Below are 22,572 nucleotides of genomic sequence, written 5' to 3' on the forward strand. Positions count from 1 at the left end.
GCCAGGCCCATTTGCAACTCATCTTAACATTTCTCCACCCTGTGTACACCTGGCTCTTTTACATTTCCTATGAGCCAGTTAGAACCTTTGTCCTATCTCATGAGTGAAATAAAATCCTTATTACATCTTTTTTAAAGATTTATTTTTTATTTGAAAGGCAGAGTTTCAGAGAGAAGAGACAGAGAATCTTCTGTCCTCCAGTTCACTCTCCAGAAAGGCGCAGTGGCCAGAGCTGGGCTGATCCCAAGCCAGGAGCTTTTTCTGGATGTGCTGTGTGGGTGCAACAGCCCGGCTCTGGCCCTCCTCCACAGTCTTCCCAGGCCACAAGCATGGGCTGGATCAGAAGTGGAGCTTCCAACAGGATGCTGGTACCACAGGCGGAGGCTTAGCACGCTACCACACAGCTCCAGCATATGTGTTTCGTATCTGCAGGAAGGTGCTTTTACTTTTTCTTTGTAAATGATCTTCCTTTTATGCCGGAGTCCAGCTCCAGCCGAGAGTTCGGAGCTCGAGGAGGGTGCGTGAGATAGGCGTAGAAAGAAGAAGAGAGAAAGGAGAGACGGACCACTAGGATTCCTTGATCATTGTGGACCTCGCGAGAAAGCTGTCCGCTTTATTTATGCAGAAGCAGTAAAGTTTTCTTTTAGGGGCATTTTGACATAGCTTCAGGGGGGCACAATTTACAACTTCTTGAGAAATGATTGAGGAAGGATTCCGCATTCCTTGCTTATCTTGGTTTTCCAGTCTTCATCCGCTCTCCTCAGGTCTGGGCTCTAACCTAGGCGCCGCCTGTGACAACCAGACCCCTACCTTGAATTATGTATGGGTTAGTAAGTCCGGAGTCTTGGTCTATGGGGATTACGGGTCATTGGCACTAAAGGCCATTGTCAGCAAGCTCACACAGTTTGTTAACTGAACAAGCAAAGCAAGAGTTATAATGGCAGAAAGAATTGTAATTAGCAATGAGCCAAGTTTACTCCATTTATGTTTCAATTCTGCAATGGACAAGTGAGTGTTTCCAAAGATAATTCTACAAATTGTTTCACCTTAAGACAGGGCATTATCCATTCCAACATTGCAGCCAAGAATTTCTCAGTAGGCAACACATCTTATTCAGTAATACACTCTTGCTACAATTCTTATTCTACAACTTAACCATCACTTAATGTGAGGAATACATCAAAAGAGAAAAAACAAAGATCTGAGACAAAAGGTTTCAAACATTAAGTTCCTCTACAACTGCAGGTTCTACAACCTCATAAGTGATCAAACAATAATCAAAAGTATATCTTTATGATGTTAGTGAAATCAGCCTATATTTCCTCTAGTTAGAAATTATGAAAGCAGCTAAAGCAACATTTTCTATGCTCTGAAGTGTTGCAAGGACAGGCTAACCCTTAAGGTCACAGTAACTATAATTTTTTTTTGCCTTAGCAGGATAGCCTTTAGGGTCCCAGTAACAGGATAGCTTTTAGGGTCACAGTAACAAGATAACTTTTAGGGTCCCAGTAACAGGATAGCTTTTAGGGTCCCAGTAACTATATTTTTTGTCATGGCAGTTTTAACCCATACTCCCATCATCTCCATTAGTTTGTAAAATTCTTATCAAGCCATTTCCCAGAAAGCTTGCTAAATGTCCGGGCCAGATTTTATGGCAATGGGTAGGTACACAATAAGGTGTCTGGAAACAGCATGGGCTTGATTGTACTCCTGTGTGCAGTTAAAGGCCCACTCACCAGGACATCCTCAGTAACATTAACTCTTAAGCTCATGTTGGTTGTAAAAGCCATCTCACAGGGGCAGACAATGCCTCAATACAAAATTCTTAGTGGGGTGGTTGAGTGTCCATGCGAAAGGGGGTGAAAACTGCGTCAAGGTGGTCAGAGATGAATCCGCTAGGCCCTGCCAAGTAGCTGGAAACTCCCTGGGCCCTGCCATGCAGGGAGCTGTTCTCTTCACACCTTTGTGTCATTCACACCTACTGCACGGACCCTGGCACTTTTATTCTTTGTTTTGTTCTCTCTCTCTTTTGATTTCTCTTTCCCTTCCTTCCTCTTTCCTTCCTCCCTTGGGCCCCATCTCTTCCTTCTTTCTTTCTTTCTTTCTTTCTTTCTTTCTTTCGTTCGTTCGTTCTTTCTTTCTTTCTTTCTCTCTCTCTTTCTTTCACTCTTTCTCTTTCACTTTCTTTCCTTCCCTCCCAACCTGGTTTCCTTCCTACCTTGCTCTCTCTTTCTCTCTCTTTTTCTTTTTTGGAGCGGCAGAGAGCTGGAGAGATAGCTTACATCCGTGGCTCAGTCCCCAAATGCTGCCATTGTTGCAGGAGTTTGTGGTTCTAATCACTGGGATCCCTGTCTCATGACCATGAAGAATTAGGAGCATGGACAAGGGAGTGTGTGTAAGGTAGAAATCATTTACTGCTAACACAGCGGCCAGTCTTTGGCAGGTGGCACTTACCGCACCTGCTTGGCCACATTTCGAGGGAAGATAAGTAACCTTACAGGGTATGTCCAAAGAGCTGTCCTCCTGGCCACAGACACTCCTGTTTAGAAGCCGTTATCATCAGGAGACAGAACAGGAGGCTGAGGCAATGATCAGGAATTTCTGGGGCCCCTGAGTCCTCAAAAGGTGACTCGAGAATCACTTCCACCAGAGAGTGCAGCAGGAGGCCCTGGCAGTCAGATTCGGCCTTCCTTTTGGGTGTACATGTCCTCTAGTCCATGCCTCCACTCTCATGCCGCCCTCTATCCTGGGGCACCATCTCTGGGTCCTAATCAGCCCTGTCCTTCTGGGTCCTTCTGGAGGCCTGTGCTAATCCAGCGTGGCCTCCCTGACCTTCTGCAAGGACTTTGTTTCCAAGTAAAGTCACAGTCAGGAACCAGGGGAGAGGGTGTGAACTTGTGGGGGACACAGTCTAACGACCAGCAATGACTATGACAGCATTTGGCCTGTTGTGTTTATGTGGTAGTGTTTCTGGTCCGTCAGTGCACAAGAATATCCTTCTGCTTCACAGTGTGCAAGCACACACAGACACCTGTCAGTTTCTACATAGAATGCATCCATTTCTGGATTGTAGGATGTCTTCACCTTTCTTCTTCTTCTTCTTCTTCTTCTTCTTCTTCTTCTTCTTCTTCTTCTTCTTCTTCTTCTTCTTCTTCTTCTTCTTCTTCGAAGAGGAAAGGAGGGAGTGAGGGAAAGGAAGGAGAGAGAGAGAGAGAGAGAGAGAGAGAGAGAGAGAGAGATCTTGTATTGGCCAATTCATTCGTAATGCCTGCAACAGTGTGCAGAGCTGGTCCAAAGCCAGGATCCAGGAGCTCCATCTCATCTTGCACATGGCTGGGAGAAAGCCAAGCCCTTGAAACATGGCCTGCTCTCCAGAGTCCCTGTGGACAAGGAACTGGATTGAGGACAGAGGCTGGTTCAAACCAGGCACCGTGAGAGGACATGTCCTACCTTTCAACCTTGCTGAATCTTGGCTGAACACTTTCTAAGAGTCCTACCATGTTTGGAGCTGGAATATATAGCATGCAGTTGCTCCAAGCATGTCTACCACAATTCCAGACAACCAACACAGATTGGTTTCAGTGGATCTCACCATGGAATTCAGTGAGATGTGTTCCTACGCTATATTTCAGGCTCTGGGCAGTGCGATGTTGGCTGTTTGGCTTTGTGGCCCTTGCATGTAGGAGCCTTTGCGAGCTCAGTTCTGCAATGGCCTCCCATCTCAGCACTCCCAAGGCCTCACTGCACAGCAAAGCCTACCCTCCTGGCTGTAGTTTCTGGGCTGGCTGAGCCTCCAGCAAAGGCTCTTCAGCACCACCCATCTGGATGTCAGTTTCTGTTCCAATGCTGGCCCCTGCAGCAGGGGCTTCTTTTGGCCTGTAAATCCACTAGTTTTATTTTATACCACTGTCTTAATTGCCGCTCGTTAGCTGCATTTTAGGTGGTGTTTCTAGTGTTTGTAATGGGAGTGAGTCTTCATTAGGCTTGTTCTTATGGTGTCTGATTTCTTACACAGTGAATGCCCCAGTGTGGTTCAAATGAAATACTTGCTATAGTTTGCTTACATGGTCCAGTGTTGTAGCATAGCCACCTGCGACACTCATCTATTTGGGTGCTGGTTTGAGTCTTGGCTGCTCCACTTCCCCTGCAGCTCCCAGGTGATGTGCCTAGGAGAGCAGGAGGAATATAGTCCAAGTGCTTAGGCTCCAGCTACCACATGAGAGCCCCACATGGAGTTCTATGCTTCTGGCTTTGGCCTGGTCCAGCCCTGGCCACTGTGGCCATTTGAGAAGGGAAGCTGTGGTTGGAAGGTTTGTCTCTCGGTGTCTCTCCCTCTTCCTCTGGTGCTCTGCCTTTCAAATGAATCAGTAACAGCTTAAAAATGTAAAATAAAACTCACATGACTCAGAATCTGATGTGTGTGTTTCTCTCGTTGCAGTCCAACTTGAGCAGCAGCAATGGCAAACGAAGCTCAGCCTTGTCCGTGTGACATTGGCGACAGGATAGAGTATGGTGGATTGGGGCAGGAGGTCCAAGTGGAGCACATCAAGGCTTACCTCACCAAGCCCCCCGTGGACACAGGCAAAGCTGTGATTGTCATTCAGGACATCTTTGGCTGGGAGTTACCCAATACCAGATATATAACCGATATGATTGCAGGGAATGGATACACGTAAGTATAAAATTCTCTTCCTTTGCCTCAAGTCAGATACATGCCCAAAGTCTGTTTTTCCCCTTTGATAAGCCTATGCAATCAGACCGAACCCAATTCTATTCTCATTTATGCTACCTGCATCCTTAGTTCGACATGGGCAGGTGATGTGGGAAATGGCATATGAAACGAAGCATGCACCTGCTTCTAGCTCAACTCCAGGGTCTAAGGCCTTCCTAAGAGCACCTGGGCCTGTCGGCTTGTCAGACCCTGGACTCCACCCTCCAAGCCACCCCCTTCCCCCTGTCCTGCGTGGGAGTGTGGCCAAGCACATGCTCAGGATACTAGGACAGACCATAAAGGCACAGAATGGACCCAACAATGTCAGCCTCGGGTCAGGTTTCCCCAGCCTTGTGGAGATGGTGTGTCTGTGTGTGTGTGCATGCGTGCATACACCTACAGGTCCTGCAGGTTCAAATGGGCCCTGTTATGACCCCATATGTTGGATCAGGATGCAGGGACAGCACAGGGAGGGCTTGCTGTCACTCAGTTGATGCCTTGACCAGCCAAGTGGCCACTGCTCTGTGAGCAGAGGCTCTCAGTCTTGGTCCTCAGTGTCCTGTCACAGTCAGAGCCTTACCAAGGCACAGAGGAAAGAGGTGACCAGCCTTTCTCTGTGGCTTCAGAAAGCTGAGAGTCCAGCCAGCTCCTACTTCTCCCAGCAAGGCCTTGAGAGAGGAGCTATCCCAGCTGTGCTAGGGCAGGCTGGGCGAGCAGGAATTAAAGACTGAAATTCCCATGTCACAGGCAGTGAGGAGTGAGTGGGTTGTCCCCTGCAGGCACGTGGTGGGGCCTTGAGCTGGAGTGAGGAGCACAGCCAAGAGCAGAGGCACCGATGATCTCCAGGGACACGGGTCACTATTGTGCCCTCCTGAAACAGCCTGGGGGTTTTGAGCCCAGGCTGCCATGTGAGATCTGGGAAGCCTGGTGGGTAGTGTGGGTCCTGGGAAGGTCGTATGTCCACGTTTCAGTGTTCTTCTGCCCGCTACTGCCGAAGGGCTGGGTTCATCCTGGCATGGCAGGGAGCAGGTCCTGGCTGGAGCAGAGCCAGCTCTGGCTCTCCTGGGCAGATTGTTATGGAAGGGCAGCACAGACTGGCTAACTGGCGCGCATTCTCTCTCTCTAACCTCCCTCTGCTAGGAGCTGCTAGGACCTTACCCTCTGGCAGCAGGCTGCGCCACGCTGCTGTGTGGGAGGAGTCTGGGAAAGTTGCTTGGTCATGATCAGGTGCAACCTCTGGCCCGAGACTAATGGGAAAGGCCAGGGCCCCTGGGCCGTCAGGAAGTAGACCAGGAGGGGCCCAGGCACGCAGGGGCCGAGAGCGTCCTGTGCTGGACTGTATCATGGAAGTGCCATGCCAGTGGCCTTGTCATCTCTCAGGCCTGCTACACCTGCAGTTGTGAGAGCCGAGGTGTTGTGGTCCAGGGCCTTTGGCCTCTGCTGCACTCGGTTGTGTACTGGGGGACATGCAGCCTGCCATGTAGCAGATGCATGCAGGTGCAGCTCCGAAGCCAAGCCTCCTTCATACCTGTGTCCCACAGAGCCATCCTCCCGGATTTCTTTGTGGGCCAAGGAGCATGGAATCCATCTGATGACTTTTCTACACCTTTCTTCGCTGAGTGGGTGAAAAGCAGAAATGCCAGAAAGATCGATAAGTAAGTTATCAGCCACTGTGGTGTCACCTGGGGATGGGCGGGCCCGGGTCCCCACGTGGAAGCTGCCGTCCTATCTCCATGTGGGATGTTGCATGGGCACGGCCAACTGTGCCCCAGAGCCACAGAGGCATGCCTTCTCAAGGGGGAGCCTGGCTGCCTTCCTCTCGGGACAGGTGCCCGTGGAACACTGCAGAGGGGCCCAGCTCAGGTCCTGAGTGCCATCATGCACCCTGAGTGCTTGCTGTGTACGTAGTCACGAATGTGTTGGTTAGGCGCAGAACAGAGGTGTTTGTGGTGTCAGGTGGATATGGTCTTAGCTTGGAAGGCGTCCTGGCGAAAATTGGCTGCAATCTCCTGTGTGTAGGCTCCACTCCCGGGCAACTGTCGCCCTGGGTGCAGCCTGTGGTGGCTGCGGCAGCTCTAGCCTTGCCCGGCTCCTCAACCAGAAGCTTCTGGTTGGTCTGTTGGGTTACGACTAGCTCAGAAGTCTGTTGGAACCATCATCATGCATGCAGGATGCTCTGCCCTGCTCAGGCCTGGACCACATCCAGGACTCTGGGACTCAGGGTGCGGTGCACAAAGATCCAGCGAGGAGGGGCAGTCCACCCAGAGCTGGAGCCTGGTGTTTCTGGAAGAGTAGACTGTAGACTCAGGCAGCCAGAGCATGCCAGTGTTGGTCCAAGTCAATTCAGGAAGTTTGACAGGAAGGTGTCCTCATTTTCCTTCTCTGCAGTGAAGAGTTATTTTGTGGATCCAAACGTTCCTGAAAGTCTAAGCAGTGAAACAATAGTATGTGTTGCTGGTTGCATTAGGTTTGGCAGAATTTCCTAATCCTTGCTCATGACACAGCATGAAAATAACTACATGGACACTGAGAAGCTCAACTTTTCTTAATTATGATGAAGCACATGTGTTTTTTTCTTTATGTTTTTTAACAGTAGTTTAAAAAAAGATTATTTGTATGAGATGAGGTTGCAAAGAGCGCTTCCTGTCAAGTGCACCTCATGGTTCATTTCAAATGTCTGCAACGGCACAGAAGGCTCTGTTGAGCCTGGAGCTTCATCCGGGTCTCTCTCATCGGTGCTGGATCCCAGGCACTTATTGTGGCTTTCTCTGCAGCTTTCCCAGCCCATTAACAGGGAGCTGGATCAGAAATGGAGCAGCCAGGACTTGAACTGGCGCCCATATGGGATGTCAGTGCCACAGATGGTAGCTGTAGGTACTACAGCATAGCGCTGGCTCCACAGTCATTTGTTTGGAATCATGTCTGATTGCACACCAAGAGAAAAAGAACCCTAAAATTGCTTTGCACTTTTGAAAAATTGTAGCCATGAAGCATTTGCCCCCATCAGTTCGAGCAGAGCTCTCTGGCTGACCTGCATGTCTGCACGCGGCCTCTAATGGGAAATGTGTCCCAGTCCCAGGCTCCAAAGAGCTCCCTGCCAAGGGCATTTCTCGGTCCCACTGTGGCTTACACAGCCTGGGCACCGTCCAGATTCTGATGTGCCCAGAAGGCACGGGAGTGGACGGGCAGTCCTGACTAGGGGTTACAGGAGGAGATCGAGTTCCGGTGAGTACCGGGACCCTGATGGTCGTGGTTGTGGCCATTGTCTGTGTAAGAGCAGAGTGGAGGTGGGGCTCCCAGGTCAGGCCAGACCTGGCTCAGCAAAGAGCTCAGCATGCTGGTGGCTGGCCTGGCAGCTGTGTGACTTGGTACTTGGTATATTTTGGATGGGAAGTGGGGAGAACAGAGCTCTAAACCTAGAATCCCTATGGACAGTGGCAGACAGCAGCTGCTGGGCGAGCCCTGTGGTCAAGGGCACAGGGTAACTGGACCATAGGGTAACTGCTGACTCTCTGATGCTTCTTTCCTCTTTTCCTTGCCTTGCCTTGCCTTGCCTTGCCTTGCCTTGCCTTTCTTTTCCTTTCTTCTTTTGTCTTGTTTTCTTTCTTTAAGATGTATTTAGTTAATTGAGAGGCAGAGTTACAGAGCGAGAAACAGTCTATATGCTGATTCCCCTGCAAATGGCCACAACTGTCAGGACTGGGCCATGCTGAAGCCAGGGGCCAGGAGGTTCTTGCGGGTCCCCCATGTGGGTGCAGGGTCCCAAGGGCTTGGGCCATATCCTCTGCTGCTTTCCCAGGTGCCTTAGCAGCAAGCTGCATGGGAAGTGGAGCAGCTGTGAGTAGGCCCGGGCATGCTGGTGCTGCCAGCTGGGGCCTCACTTGCCATGTGCAGTGCCAGCCACGCCTTCTCATTTTTCCTGTTGTAGAGAGTTTGATGCGGTGCTGAGGTATCTGAAGCAGCAGTGCGGTGCCCAGAGGATTGGCGTCGTGGGGTTCTGCTGGGGTGGCATTGGCGTGCACCATGTGATGTCAAGCTACTCAGACGTCAGGGCTGGAGTGTGTGTCTATGGTAAGTTGTCCTTGTGCGTCATCAACACCAGAGATGGGATGTGTCTCTGTGGTGGGTGGGTGGCAATGGTGAAATTGAGCGACAAAAAGCACGCCCCTCTGCCTCCTAGAGCCACAGGGATCCCCGACGTGCAGACAGCCTGTCTTTAGGAGTCAGGGCAGGCCGACCACGCAGGTACCAGGGCCTGGGCCCCGCCACGGCCTGTGTCTCCTTTGCCTTCTTAGTTATGAGTGTTATTAGTTGTCAAGATTCACTTCTCTAACTGAAAGAGCTATGCACCGAGAGAAAGGCCTTCCACCTGCTGATTCTCTCCCCAAGTGGCTGCAGTGGCCAGGGCTGAGCCAGACGATAGCAAGGAGCCAGGGGCTGTATCCAGGTCTCCCTCATGGGTGCAGGGGCCCAGGCACATGAGCCACCTTCCACTGCATGCCCAGGGTGCACTAGCAGGGAGCTGAATAGGAAGTGGAAGAGCCCACATTGCAGCGGTGGCTTCATTCCCTGTGCGCCAGCACCCAGGTTCCGTTTGTTGACCTGGGAGGTGGGCAGTGTGGGGAGGGTCATAATGTTTTGTCCTGTCCTGATGATCAGTTAGTTGAATAATTGCTTATATTTTTAATAAGCAATGCTGATGAAACTTTTTCCGAAATAGGAGTAATTCTCAAGCGCAGACATGCTCACACATATCAGGATGGCGAGAAATAAAACAATCAACCTGCTTCCAAATGCAGATCCCAGTTTATTGATTTGGAACCAAGCAAACCAAAGCTATGAGAGCAGGAAGAGCGAGCACGGGCTGGTAGGCAGAGCCCGCGTGCTCAATCCATGACAAGGAGTCTCCCCAGAGAGTGTTCACGGCAGGACACCAGGGAGCGTGGTCCTCTAGTTACACTAACGATGCTCTCCTGCCTCAATGGTTCCTCACTGTGCTATTTTCACTCACTTTTAGCATTTAAGGGGAAAAAAAGACCTTTAACATTTGTTAGCACAAAAGGAATGAACTCAGATGCTGTTGGACCCAAGGGTCTTGAACTGGACTCTGAATCCGCAGCAGGTGCTCCTGCGTGGACACCTCACTCTCCCCACCTGCTGGCCTGTTTTGTGCAGTATGTAAGCCATAGCTGTGCAGAATGGCAGGACTGGAGCCCTGGTTGGTAACCCAGTTTGTGAAGTACTCAAGCACACTCTCATGCCCCTGAACCCAATTTCAGGCATTGTCAGGAACTTTGGAGATATTTACAATCTCAAGAATCCCACGCTGTTCATCTTTGCGGAAAACGACGTTGCCATCCCACTCGAGCATGTAAGTGGTGTTTCTGTTCTTATGTACGTGGTGGTTCAAGAAGTTTGTGGATAACGGAATACAAATGAGGTTTAGTATGGTGCAAGGAAGTTTGACATCAGTGTGGTTTTTAATAATCTACATCCCATCTTTTTGAAAGTTATTTCAAAGGCAGAGAGACAGATCTTGCATCTGTTAAGGAATGACCAAGTGTGGGCCTGGCTCTAGTCAGGAACCAGAAATTTCTTCTGGGTCTTCTTCATGGTACAAGTGCCCCAAGCACATGGGTGATTTGCTGCTGCTTTACCATGTCATTAGCAGGAACTGAATCAAAAGTGGAGCAGTGGGAACTAAAACCGGTGCCCATCTGGAATACGGATGTCAAAGACAGTCGCTTAATGCACTGAGCCACAATGCAGATCTCCGTCCCCCGCCAACATTTTTTAAAGATGAATTTCATTTTTTATTGCAAAGTCAGATACACAGAGAGAAGGAGATCCAAGGAGAAAGATCTTCCATCTGTTGATTGATTCCCCATGTGGTTGCAATGGCTGGAGCTGTACTGATCCAGGCCAGGAGACTGAAGATTCTCCCAGGTCCCCCACGTGGATGTAGGGTCCCAAGGCTTTGGGCCATCCTCATCTGCTTTCCCAGGCCACAAGCAGGGAGCTGAATGGGAAGCAGAACCACTAGGATTTGTACTGGCGCACATATGGGATCCCGGTCCATGCAAGAAGAGGACTTAATTGCTAGGCTACTGCTCCACCCCCACCGGCTTTTTAAAGATCTCTTGCATGGCTGGATTCAATTGTTTGCACCCAAATAAGCTGTTCTTTTTTTCCAGATCTGTGTTAGTTACACAGTTGAAGGTGGAGCAGTCGCTGCTTTCTAGGCTTTGCTCATAACCCAGAGCACTGCTACGGGAGTGTCTCTCCTCGGGGAACGGGAACAGTCCTGGGTGGTCACGGTCGCATGTCCTGACATCTTCCCATCCCAGGTCGCACAGTTGACCCAGAAGCTGAAGGAGCACTGCAAAGTCGAGTATCAGATTAAGACATTTTCTGGGCAAACTCACGGGTTTGTGCATCGGAAGAGAGAAGACTGTGCCCCCAAAGACAAGCCGTATATCGAAGAGGCCAGGAGGAACCTCATCGAGTGGCTGAACAAGTACGTGTAGTGGTGACCGAGTCCAGTCGTCCTCAGGCAGAAATTTGCTTTGCAAGAAATCATTGAATTCTCACTTTGTGTAACATACAGGTAGGGATCCTGAAATCCATTCTTATGTCAGAAGCACAAAGTTGGGAATGCTCACGCATGAAAGCAATTTAACTGTAACACGCACATGAAATAAAGCTGTAAGGTCATAGTTCAGTGCCTGAACAAGCTGGATGGTAAATACCTTGACGTTACACAGACCTGGGGCTGTTCAGGGACCGGGCGGCATCTCAGGGGGGCCTGGCCTCTAACTGGCCGCATCCTTTCCGTGCCTGAAGTGCAAAACCAGGGAGAATATGGACCATAACCGGGGCAAAGGAAGAGCCCAACTTAAGAGATATTTGTCTTAAGAGAGCTGAATTTGTCACAAGCACACATCATAATATATGGTTTCCAGTGACTCAAGTTTGTGAAGCTAAGTAAGCACAATTCTTTGGACTTTAAGCTTTTAAATTAAAAAAAAATTTGTTTAATGATTTTTTACTTGAGAGAATTAGAGAAATTTTCCATCTGCTGGTTCACTACCCAAATAGCCAGGAACTTCTACCAGGTGTCCCTGTGGGTTCATGGTCCCAATGTATTGGGGATGCTCCAGTGCTTTTCTAGGCCATTAGCAGGAGCTGGTACAGAAGTGGAGCAGCCAGGAATTCAGCTGACACCCATATGGAATCCTGGTGCCATTGCTACAGCATGCTTGCTCCAAATTTAAGAAAACAAGCCAAACTAATTTTTTAAAAAACCTCTTTTTTTTTGTTTTTCACATTTATTTTTTTTATTGGAAAGGCAAACCCGTTTATAGAGAGAAATATCTTCCATATGCTGTTTCATTACCTAAATGGCTGAATGGCCCAAGTGAGCCAATCAAAAGCCAGGGGCTTCTGTTGGCTCTCCCACATGACTGCAGGGTCCCAAAGTTTTGGGACATTCTCTGTTGCTCTCATAGACCACAAATAGGGTGCAGGATATAAGTGGGACAGCCAGGACATGAACTGAAAGCCATATGGGATACTGGCGTGCACATGGCAAGGATTTTAGTCATTGAGCCAAGGCCCCACAAAAATTTTTTTAAAGATTTATTTTTTTTTATTCGAATGTAAGATATACAGAGAGAAGTAGATACAAGGAGAAAGATCTTCCGTCCACTGACTGACCTCCCATTGGCTGCAATGTCCAGAGCTGAGCTGAGCTGACGCCAGTAGCCCGGAGCTTCTTCCGGGTCTCCTATGCAGCTGCAGGGTCCCAAGGCTTTCGGCCATCCTCAACTACTTTCCCAGGCCACAAGCAGGGAGCTGGATGGGAAGTGGAGCTGCCAGGACACGAACAGGAGCCCAAATGAGATCACAGTGCATGCAAGCTGAGGACAGTACCACTGGGCTGCTGCATCATGCCCTTAACCTTCCACAGAAAAAATTGTTTTAAGCATTTGTTTATTTTTATTGGAAAGTAAAATATATAAGGAAAAGCAATACCAAGAAAAGATTTTCTGTCCACTGGTTCACTCCACAACTAATCACAATGTCCAGAACTGAGCCAATCCGAACCTAGGAACCAGGTGCTTCTTCCAGGTCTCACATGCGGGTGCAGGGTCCCAAGGCTTTGAACTGCCCTCAATTGCTGTCCCAGGCAGATGCAAGGCAAAAACTTTAGTCACTAGGTCAAGATGCCGCCCATTCTCCCTAACCCCCAAATGTTTTGGTGAACATGAAATACTTTGGTTTCTTGAAATTCAGTAAAACCTTACAGCACACAAAGCAAATTATAAATAGTTTTTTTTTTAAAGATTTATTTATTTTTATTGGAAAAGAGGATATACTTACTGAGAGGAGAAGAGACAGAGAGGAAGATCTTCAGTCCCATGATTCACTCCCCAAGCGTCCAAACGGCTGGAGCTGAGCCAATCCGAAGCCAGGAGCATCTTCGGGGTCTCCCACGCGGGTGCAGGGTCCCAAGGCTTTGGGTCGTCCTCGACTGCTTTCCCAGGCCACGAGCAGGGAGCTGGATGGGAAGCAGAGCTGCCGGGATTAGAACCAGCGCCCATATGGGATCCTTGCGTGTTCAAGGTGAGGACCTTAACCGCTACACTATCACACTGGGACCAGAAAGAGTTTTTAGACTTTTTTTCTATTTCAAATAGAAAAAAACAGATGAGGTGCACCCCACTGTCTGCTAGCCATGTGACACTGGCATCTTGGGGCCCCAGGGTCAAGACTGAGTGAGGTGATGGGTGACATGGAGCAAATGTATGTGCCTCCCTGGGTCCTGTGTACACTCTGCCCATGTCTCGTGACTTTGCTCCATTTGGGAGTCTGACTCCCACGAGTGGCCAGTGGTGAATAGACTGGGCATACAGCTTGCCAGGGGATTTGGCTGTGGGGCTTTTCAGTGGGACACCTAGTGCACTGGCAGATGCCCCTGTGGCTCTTGCCTGACCCGCGCCCAGCTTCTCCCTGCCGAGCCAGCCACTCTGCAGGAGAATCCTGGCTGGGCAAGGAGCCAGGGTGAGGCCAGACACAAGCCGTGCTGCAGAGGCAGACCTGGGGGAGTACGGCCAGGGCAGGAGGGAGCTTAGGGACCAGCATCATCACCCTATGTGTGGGCAGCAAGCGAGAAGTTGTTCCAGGAGCCACCGCACCACGCAGGCAAGGTCCATGCGGGTGAATCAGCAGGCGGCACGTAGCTACACCTGGAGTGGGTTGTAGGAGGACCCACACACCTGGCAACTGTCAGAGGTGACAAAGCCCTGGGTGTCCAGGCAACCCGAGGCTGTCAGCCACTGCAGCAGGGCAAGGATGCTTTTGCGTGTCATCCAGGGAAAGGAGCCTCACCCCGTGAACGCTTAGCCTGAAGCCAGGGCCGCACCTGCGACGCCCACTGCGGCTGCCTCCCAGTGCCAGTGCTGTATGGCTGGCCTTGCTGGTCCAGTCCAGTGGGCAGACAGGAATGGAGCAAAGGACAAAGGGTTTGGGGTGTCTTTCAGGATCCTGTGGTGAGCCGGGTGGCTCTCTCTCTCTCAGCTCTGACCTCCCTTCTGGGGTTGGCCTGGGTCTTACATAAGCGCTGCCAGTGGCACGGTGTGTGTTGCCCAAGATTCCCTATTGACATCTAGTACACAGCACATCAGTGGTCTCCCTTTTGTCCAATAGTTTATATGTTCACAAATACACAGTTAAAAACAAGTCAACTTCGTTTTCATAAAATTGACCATGGCAATGCCACCTCCAACACAGGCCGTGAGGAAGGCGCAAACATCCAGTTGAGGAAGACACCATTAACTGTTGGGTTCCTGATAAGACCCAGGACCCGAAGGGGTTTTAAGGACATGTATATAAATTGCTCACACCTTTGCTCATTAGCCATCTGTCTTTAGTGTCCTCCTTTCTGAGTCTTCAAGAGTCACCATTCTGTAGGCTGCATGCATGTAGCACCTGCTTTGCCAGCGCCTGAGTGACCAACCCATCTCACCAACACTTACTCTCTTGACTGCAAGCTGCCACCCTGTAGGGAAGCTGCTCCTCCAAGGGCAGAGAGGGCGGCTGGCATTGTGGCTTGGCACATCAGGCTGCTGACCCCCAAGATGCCTGCTCTCACATGCGCACTGGCTCAGTCCAGCATGTTCCACTCCCACCAGCACATGGGAAAGTACTGACTGTGTGCTTCAGTGCCTGCCACCAGGATGAAGTGCAGGTTTCTGCCCTGGCCATCAAGACCATTGGGTACGAACCAGGGACAGAGATCTGTCTGACTCATCGAATGGGTAAGTGCCAGAGAAGGGAGTGTTCTAGAGACCCGGTCTCCGAGACCAGTCTCCTGACGCTTGTCCAGCTAACTGCACACTGCACTTGGAAGTCCAGCAATGCTGGTCCCTCACACACACGGGAATGTGACCTGAGGTCAAGTACAGCGCGTCTTGTGCTGCACGTGGGGAGAGGAGCGAGGTCGTCTGCAGTGACCTTTACTGCAGTCTGTTTTGTGATGGGTGGGTAGGAGGTGGCCGCTCAGCACGTACTGGGTTTTCAACACTCAAACTGCGTAGTTCTTGTACCCTCAAGTGCATGGCAGTTACAATGCACTCCACACACCCGTTGGCTAGAAAACACACCACAATGTGGGCTGCTAAGTGCTCAGGCTCATTTCCATGAACCTGTCACTTAGGCCCGCCCGTGTCCCCACAGCCACCACTGCCTAATTCTCAGGGATGTGACCACGGCCCGCTGGAAGGTGCTCTCCTCCTGAGGCATTCAAGGGAACTTTAGAACCACACCCAGGACAGGGACCAGGATGCCAGGGCTGATGGGAGATCCCAGTGGTACACTGGGAGGGAAGGCTGAGGCAGGCCAGGAACCATCCTGAGAACCAGCCCATGGCAGGGCTGTGCCACCACCTGCCAGGGCCACTGGCCCCAAGACTATGTGCGCTCTAGTCACTGTGACTTCCTCCAATCTGTCCCTCTGGAAGAAGCCCGACTCCTACTTGGCCTCCTAACCATTGGCTGGTGGCCGGCTCCGGCTGGTTCTGATCTTGCACATGAAGTGCACGCAGGTGTCCAAGATGGGGCCGCGGCCAGCCAGAGCAGAGACGGAAAGAGCCCCATTGTGTCAGTATCAACATAGAACACTGTTGAAGTGTAACCACTCACACACCCGAGACACCCCCTCATTTTGTAGTGGAAATATGTGTCAGTGGGCTGCTGCCATGGTTCAACTGGCTAATCCTCTGCCTGTAAGTGCCTGGATCCCACATGGGTGTTGGGTCAATAAATAACCAGATGTGTTCAATCACTCGGGGGTCTTCGTGACCCATCAGACTCTCAGCTCTATTCTTCAGATTCTCCAGGCTTACGGATGTCATCAATCTTTAAAATCATTCTCACCATCTGGGTTGCCAGGGAGAACTGTTGCTTTTTGCCAATCAAAGTTTCTATGACATGTTGTTGCTTCATATCTGAAAAACACAAGTGAAGCGATTATCCCAACCTAGCAAGCAGCAGGTCATCTGTGGACTATCAGTCAGCAGCTCTGGCTTATGGAACCACAAACAGAACACACTCAGGCTCCCGAGGACACACACCTGTCCCCCTCTGCGGCCAGGACTCGGCGTGCTCCAAGCAGTGTAAACGAAGGACAGCCCTGTTCCCACAGGCTCAGGCTGCCATGCCTTTGCTCCGCTTCGTGTTGGAACCCCTGTGGGCTCAGCACTTACCAAGCCCCCTGTTGCCCACAGGACACGAGGGGTCTTAGGAAACTGCACTGAGCTTTACAATCCCATTTTCTGTCGGCTTTCTGAAGACTCTTTGCTCACCACGTAACACATTATAACCGAAAGTTCACTTTAGGGAGGTTTCATGTGGTTGCCAGAACGCACAGAAACATTTCCACAGAAAGCAAGACGGCCAGTATTTCCAAAACGTGTCCATCTTTGGGAAGCAGAGCAGCGTTATGCATCGGCCACTACCACTGGGATGGGTTTTATGCCGTCTCGCAGGATCAGCAGACTTAATAAGACCGCTTGAGGTAATCAGATGAAACCCAGAGTTCAGGACGTGAAGATGGAAATGATGTGAACACTGAGAAAGCCGACAGTGCCACGGCGTGCATCGCACACTGCACAGAACACAGTGGACATGTTCAGTGAGAGCCAAGCAGCCCCTGCTGCGGTGTGAACCTGGCTGGCCCTCAGGAACGCAGGCTGAAATGTGTTGGCCACTGCCGTGGTGCGGGGAGGTGACCAGGTTCTTTGGAGGGACTTCCGGGAGTGGGTCCTTCCCTGTGTGTCCCTCTGCATGGCCCCTCCCCAAGGTGGCCCCCGACCCTGGACCTGGCGGCTTTCTCCTCACCATTGGTGCCCCTGTGCAGGCAGTCGATCCCCAGAGCGGGGTTCATCTCCTTCACTTGTCGGGCTCGCACCTCGGACATGGTCTGGATGGGGTTCATGCCGCTGTTCTCGGCAAGCGCCATGGGGATGACCTCCAGGGCGTCGGCGAAGGCCCGCATGGCATACTGCTCCAGGGTCGGACACTGCAGGGGCACACGGTCATTAGGCACACTTGGCATGGCAGAGACAGAGCAGGCTGGCAGTGTCTGCCACCAGGACACACACTCTGCAAAGCCATTGAAGAGTTTTGGGACAGGCTCTCTTGTCTACTTTCAGTTGATCATGAATTGACCATGTCGCTGCAGAATTAAGGAGGCTTGTCCCAGCAAAGCGACTCTTCACACTCTGAGCTACGGCAGCAAAACAGTGAATTTGCAGCATGAAAGACTGTGGAGCCTGAACATTCCTGTCAAGGGCAGAGACACTGGAAACGCCTGAGCTGAGCAATGGGTGTGGGTGAGGAACGGGAATGCTGGGCCAGGGTGCCTGCCCCGCGGCCTCCCGCATCGCTGCCCTCAGAGCGTCCAGCCGACATTGCCTCCTCTGGCTCACTGCCAGAGCGCATGCGATCTCCGCGGCGCCTCCCCCTTGTGACCACATCGCTGTCCCACATGAGAACTGAGCACGTGCAAGGAAGTAGTCATTTATTGTTGACACAGCAGAGGAAGTAACACCAGCAGAGCTCCTGCCTGCATTGAGAGGCGCCCTGGAGCAGGTACTGGGCTTTCTAGGCTGTGGAAGAGCAGTTCTGATGGTTGGCCAGGAGAGGCTTGAGGAGTGACTGTGTGGGTTGGTTCATTGGGTAGAAGTTAACTCTCCAGTCGGGAGTCAATAAAGACAACAGAAAATACGTGAAACTTTCCCCCAGAATGCACGACGTTCTCCTGACCCAGGTCTGTTGGAGCAGCACAGAGAAACCTTGGTCAGAAAGAACGGCAGGTGCCTCCGGCATCTTCCACAGATGACCGCTGCTTGGCTCTGTTCACTAGATGGACACCCTGGTCCTGGACTCCCTAACAGGAAGTCACTGCTACCTGGGCCTGGCTGCTGTTTGGTCAGCCCTAAAGTCAGGAACCAGGAACTCAATACAGTTCTCCTTGGTTGGTGGCAGGGATCGCGTGCTCTGGGCCATCACCACCTCACCCCAAAGTCTGCTTTTGGCTGAAGATGAAGTCAAAAGTCAGGGCTGGGAATTGAACCCACGTAGGTTGCTGTTGGCTGCAGGCACCTTAGGTGTCTGGCTATTGCCCACTGCTTGAAAATTACCTTTTATTGAAAGTGTCATTTGTCAGGGGCAGCAGACATCCAAGACAGTGTGTGCAGAAAATGTGGTCTCAGTGCAGCAGGAGGGGTTCCGGGGAGTGTTCCCGCAGGAGCTCTGCTGGCCGTTCTTGCAGGGAACTTGGACTTCAACACCCAGGCAAGGTCTAGCTGCTGTGCCTGGGGCAGGTCTGGGAAGGCGTCCAGCTTCCCTGGCCACAGCCCATCCATGTGGGAGGGTAGATAACCTTACAGGGAGTGTCCAAAGGGCTGTCCTGGCCACAGACACAGAAGCAGTTATCAGCAGGACACAGTGAGAAGCTGAGGGTATAGGCTGCTTGGGAATGACCAGGAATTTCTAGGGTCCCTAAGTCCTCACTGGGAGACCCCCAGCATCACTCCCACCTTAAAGTCTACCAGGCCTAATGTTTACTGCTGTCAGTGCAGAAATGCTTTGGAATCTCTGCCTGCTTCTGGGTCTATGATTTGGTTTATACCGAAAGAACCATGAAAACTGGAATCAGATCTCCTTGCTAAATTGCTACTCATGACCTTCTTTCTCCTTAAAATCTTTTTTTAAAATCTATTTTATTGTATTGTTGTTGACAATCTTTACATAGTTAATTACAGTTAAAGGAAAAAGAAGAAAAAAAAGAAAAAAAAAGGTTCAGGGGGATAGGGAAGTGGGTAATGCTATTATGTCAATATTGTTTCCATCGTGTATCTGAGGTAAAGGGGGATATTGAGGGAGAAGCCCCACCCGGTTTCCTGCCCACCCCAAGTCCCGGATGTGGGGCATGCTCTGAGATATGTGCTCAAGTGGTGTTAATAGTTCTCCAGTTATGAATCACTGCCAGTTTCGCTGGATGAGGTCGTCCACTGATTGATATGGTCCATCATAAAGTCTCCTTAAAATCTAATTACTTTATTTCTGATTGCAAAACAGTAAGAACTTTCAATAATGCACAGGAAATAAGAGACAGCCATCCATTTTCACATTACCCACACTCAGAAAGATCTTACTGGCTTTTGTCCTCTGAACTTGCAGGCAACGCTTAACAAGGCCATAAAATGTAATTGTTGCAGTCAAAGCCAGCAGGCTCCATCCGTTGCTGTCTCCCTCCCAGTAAACACTGCTTTCAGTCCCTGTGCGTGATACTGTTCCTGTGCAGCACTCTGATGCGAAATCCTGGCAGACATTCCAGGAGAGACATAAAGCAGAGGAACTCCTGTGTACATGCAAGAGCTCTGCATGGGCCTGGAGCCTTGGAAGACCTGACCCCGGGTCTGATGTTTTGTTATTCCTTGGAAAGTTGCCTGATCCTTTCTTCCCGCAGGAGAGCTACTTATCTATACTGTTCTTGGACCGGCTGCGGGCTTTTCTGACCTTGTGGAGACTCACTGCTCGGTACTGTGCACACCTGCTTTCCACCGCTTGCACTATGCTTTTGTAAAAGTATAAAAACCCTCTATTTCTTTATGTCGGTGTGTCATCCTGCGAAATGATGGCCGCCCTGCTGCCATGATGAAAAATTCAGTTCTGCACGAGCACATGTCCTTGCCTTATTGATCTCTGACAGTATTTACCAATGGAATACATACTGCGTTGGTTCTTACTGCTCAGCATCAAAAAATGGTTGTGTGGGTGGACATTGGTGCAGCAGGAAGACACTGGCCAGGACGGCCATGTGCCTCGCTGGAGTGCTGAGCTTGAGCACCAACTCTGCTTTCCATTCCAGTTTTCTGTTCATGTGCACCCCGGGAGGCCAGAGGATGCCACAAGCAGGTGGGCCCTGACGCCGAGGTGAGCAGTAGAGGCTGGGTGCAGCCTCCTGGCAGCGGCCTGCCTCGGCCCTGGCTGTTGGAGACGTGTGGCAGTGATCACTGGCTGGGAGATCTCTCTGTGTCTCTTTCTCTGATTCCTTGCCTTTCAAGTAAGATGAAAATACATTTAAATAAATTGAAAATAACAGTTTTCTTGGTGCACAGCACAGTTTTGAGACTTACCAAGGTAAAAAACATAAGTACAGGTTTTCCGTGAACTACTGTGTGATATTATTTTTAAGAATACTTGTTTAAAAAATAAAGACAGAGATCTCCATCTCTTGGTTCAGTCCCCAAGTGACCTCAGCAACTGGGGCGAGGCCAGGCCGCGCCGGGAGTCAGGAACTCAGAGCAGGATCCTGCGAGTGGCTGTTAGGGACGCAACACTCGAGCCTCACCTGCTGTGTCGGGGCGGAGCGAGGACTCCACCCAACGAGCTGAGGGTGAATGTGTGTCACAAGCCAGGCCTTCCTGACGACGAGGACCCGCCCGTGACATTTCTTGGATGAATGTGGCCATTTCCCATCGCTGATGGCTCAGACTACAATCACTGGGTGACTTAAAACAGCAGAAATTTCTGCTCTCATGGTTTTGGAACCCAGAAACCTAAAATCACCCCATCAGCAGGACAATGTTCTGTTGGAAGTCTGCAGTGTGAAATTCCTCCTTTCCCTAATGGATGCTGGGAGGTCCTGGCAGTCACTCTGATCTTCCTTTTGGGTGTACATGTCCTCTAGTCCATGCCTTCACTCTCATGCCGCCCTCTCCTGGGGCACCATCTCTGGGTCCTAACCAGCCCTGTCCTTCTGGGTCCAGCCACAGACCTGGAGGCCTGTGCTAATCCAGCGTGGCCTCCCTGACCTTCTGCAAGGACTTTGTTTCCAAGTAAAGTCACAGTCAGGAACCAGGGGAGAGGGTGTGAACTTGTGGGGGGACACAGTCTAACGACCAGCGATGACTATGACAGCATTTGGCCTGTTGTGTTTATGTGGTAGTGTTTCTGGTCCGTCAGTGCACAAGAATATCCTTCTGCTTCACAGTGTGCAAGCACACACAGACACCTGTCAGTTTCTACATAGAATGCATCCATTTCTGGATTGTAGGATGTCTTCACCTTTCTTCTTCTTCTTCTTCTTCTTCTTCTTCTTAGAAGAGGAAAGGAGGGAGTGAGGGAAAGGAAGGAGAGAGAGAGAGAGAGAGAGAGAGAGAGAGAGAGAGAGATCTTGTATTGGCCAATTCATTCGTAATGCCTGCAACAGTGTGCAGAGCTGGTCCAAAGCCAGGATCCAGGAGCTCCATCTCATCTTGCACATGGCTGGGAGAAAGCCAAGCCCTTGAAACATGGCCTGCTCTCCAGAGTCCCTGTGGACAAGGAACTGGATTGAGGACAGAGGCTGGTTCAAACCAGGCACCGTGAGAGGCCATGTCCTACCTTTCGACCTTGCTGAATCTTGGCTGACCACTTTCCAGGACTCCTACCATGTTGCAGTCCGTTCCTCTTCACTTCCAGGCACCATTCTTACAGTGTGCAAGAAAGTGGCATTTCCTGTTCTTCCTGGTGTCCCTGAGTAACAGCAAGGTCAGTTGCCTGCCCTGGGCCTGGGCTGTCCAGCTCACTGCTTGGCAGACTTCCCATTGCCCAGGACACGTCTGGTGACCCTCATGCCACACCACAAGCCACAGCACTCCTATCCACGTGCTGCCCATGCCTCGTGAGATGCCCCATGCTCCAGGGCCTGTCACCTCTGACTGCTCTTGTGCGATGCTCTGCACACCCAGTCTGTGTGTGTCTGTCCAGCTGCTGGCCTGTGTGGATGCATCCAGATTCTTATCCATTCTAGGCCCCTTCACCTGGGCATGCGCCTCACCTTCTCTTGCTCACACTATGGCAGGAGCCCCTCTTCTTCCCTTGCTTTTGGGATCTTTCTCTTTAAGGACAACTCTCAGATCCAGCACGGTAGCCTAGTGGCTCAAGTCCTCATCTTACGTGTGTCAGGACCCCATATGGGTGCCATTCATGTCTTAACTGCCCCACTTCAATCCAGCTCCTACTTTGGGGCCTGGAAAAGCAGTAGAGGACGACCCAAACCCTTGGGACCCTGCACCCACATGGGAGACCCCGAAGAAGCTCCTAACTTCAGTTTGGCTCTACTCTGGCCATTGAGGCTACTTGAAGAGTGAACCAGTGGTCATAAGATCTTTCTCTGTGCCTCTCCTCCTCTCTGTGAATCTGGATTTCCAATAAAAACAAATAAAATTTAAAAATAAATAGAGATCTCTTCTCTTAAAGCGACAGCATCAATGACACTTTAATATCACCTCAGAGACGGCCATTACTGCC

At 50.7% G+C, this 22,572-nt stretch overlaps 2 protein-coding genes across 3 annotated transcripts in view; one reads left to right on the plus strand and one right to left on the minus strand.

The window, feature by feature from the left end:
- The window catches only part of LOC131483112 (carboxymethylenebutenolidase homolog), a 45,308-nt gene extending 33,881 nt beyond the window's left edge, over positions 1 to 11,427 (plus strand). For both annotated transcript variants that reach the window (XM_058680143.1, XM_058680144.1), the window contains exons 2-6: positions 4,439 to 4,672; positions 6,253 to 6,366; positions 8,640 to 8,782; positions 9,991 to 10,082; positions 11,059 to 11,427. In XM_058680143.1, coding sequence (XP_058536126.1) covers positions 4,458 to 4,672; positions 6,253 to 6,366; positions 8,640 to 8,782; positions 9,991 to 10,082; positions 11,059 to 11,238 — 744 coding nt within the window. In that variant the 5' untranslated portion in view covers positions 4,439 to 4,457 and the 3' untranslated portion in view covers positions 11,239 to 11,427. The remainder of the gene's footprint in view (positions 1 to 4,438; positions 4,673 to 6,252; positions 6,367 to 8,639; positions 8,783 to 9,990; positions 10,083 to 11,058) is intronic.
- A 4,581-nt stretch (positions 11,428 to 16,008) lies between these two features.
- LOC131483097 (T-complex protein 1 subunit epsilon-like) lies at positions 16,009 to 17,707 on the minus strand. Its single transcript, XM_058680083.1, has 3 exons — positions 17,700 to 17,707; positions 17,110 to 17,290; positions 16,009 to 16,217 (listed from the first exon to the last, which is right to left on the minus strand). The coding sequence occupies exons 2-3, from the start codon at positions 17,264 to 17,266 to the stop codon at positions 16,090 to 16,092; spliced, it is 285 nt and encodes a 94-aa protein (XP_058536066.1). The 5' UTR covers positions 17,267 to 17,290; positions 17,700 to 17,707; the 3' UTR covers positions 16,009 to 16,089.
- Between the last annotated feature and the right edge of the window lie 4,865 nt (positions 17,708 to 22,572).

The sequence above is a fragment of the Ochotona princeps genome, chromosome 23 (genome assembly GCF_030435755.1).
Source record: "Ochotona princeps isolate mOchPri1 chromosome 23, mOchPri1.hap1, whole genome shotgun sequence".
NCBI lineage: Eukaryota > Metazoa > Chordata > Mammalia > Lagomorpha > Ochotonidae > Ochotona > Ochotona princeps.

Coding starts and splice junctions, on each gene's coding strand:
- LOC131483097 (XM_058680083.1), bottom strand. CDS start 17,266: ATGCGGGCCTTCGCCGACGCCCTGGAGGTCATCCCCATGGCGCTTGCC. Junction 16,218..17,109: donor CCTGCACAGGGGCACCAATG/GTGAGGAGAAAG, acceptor TGTGTTTTTCAG/ATATGAAGCAACAACATGTC.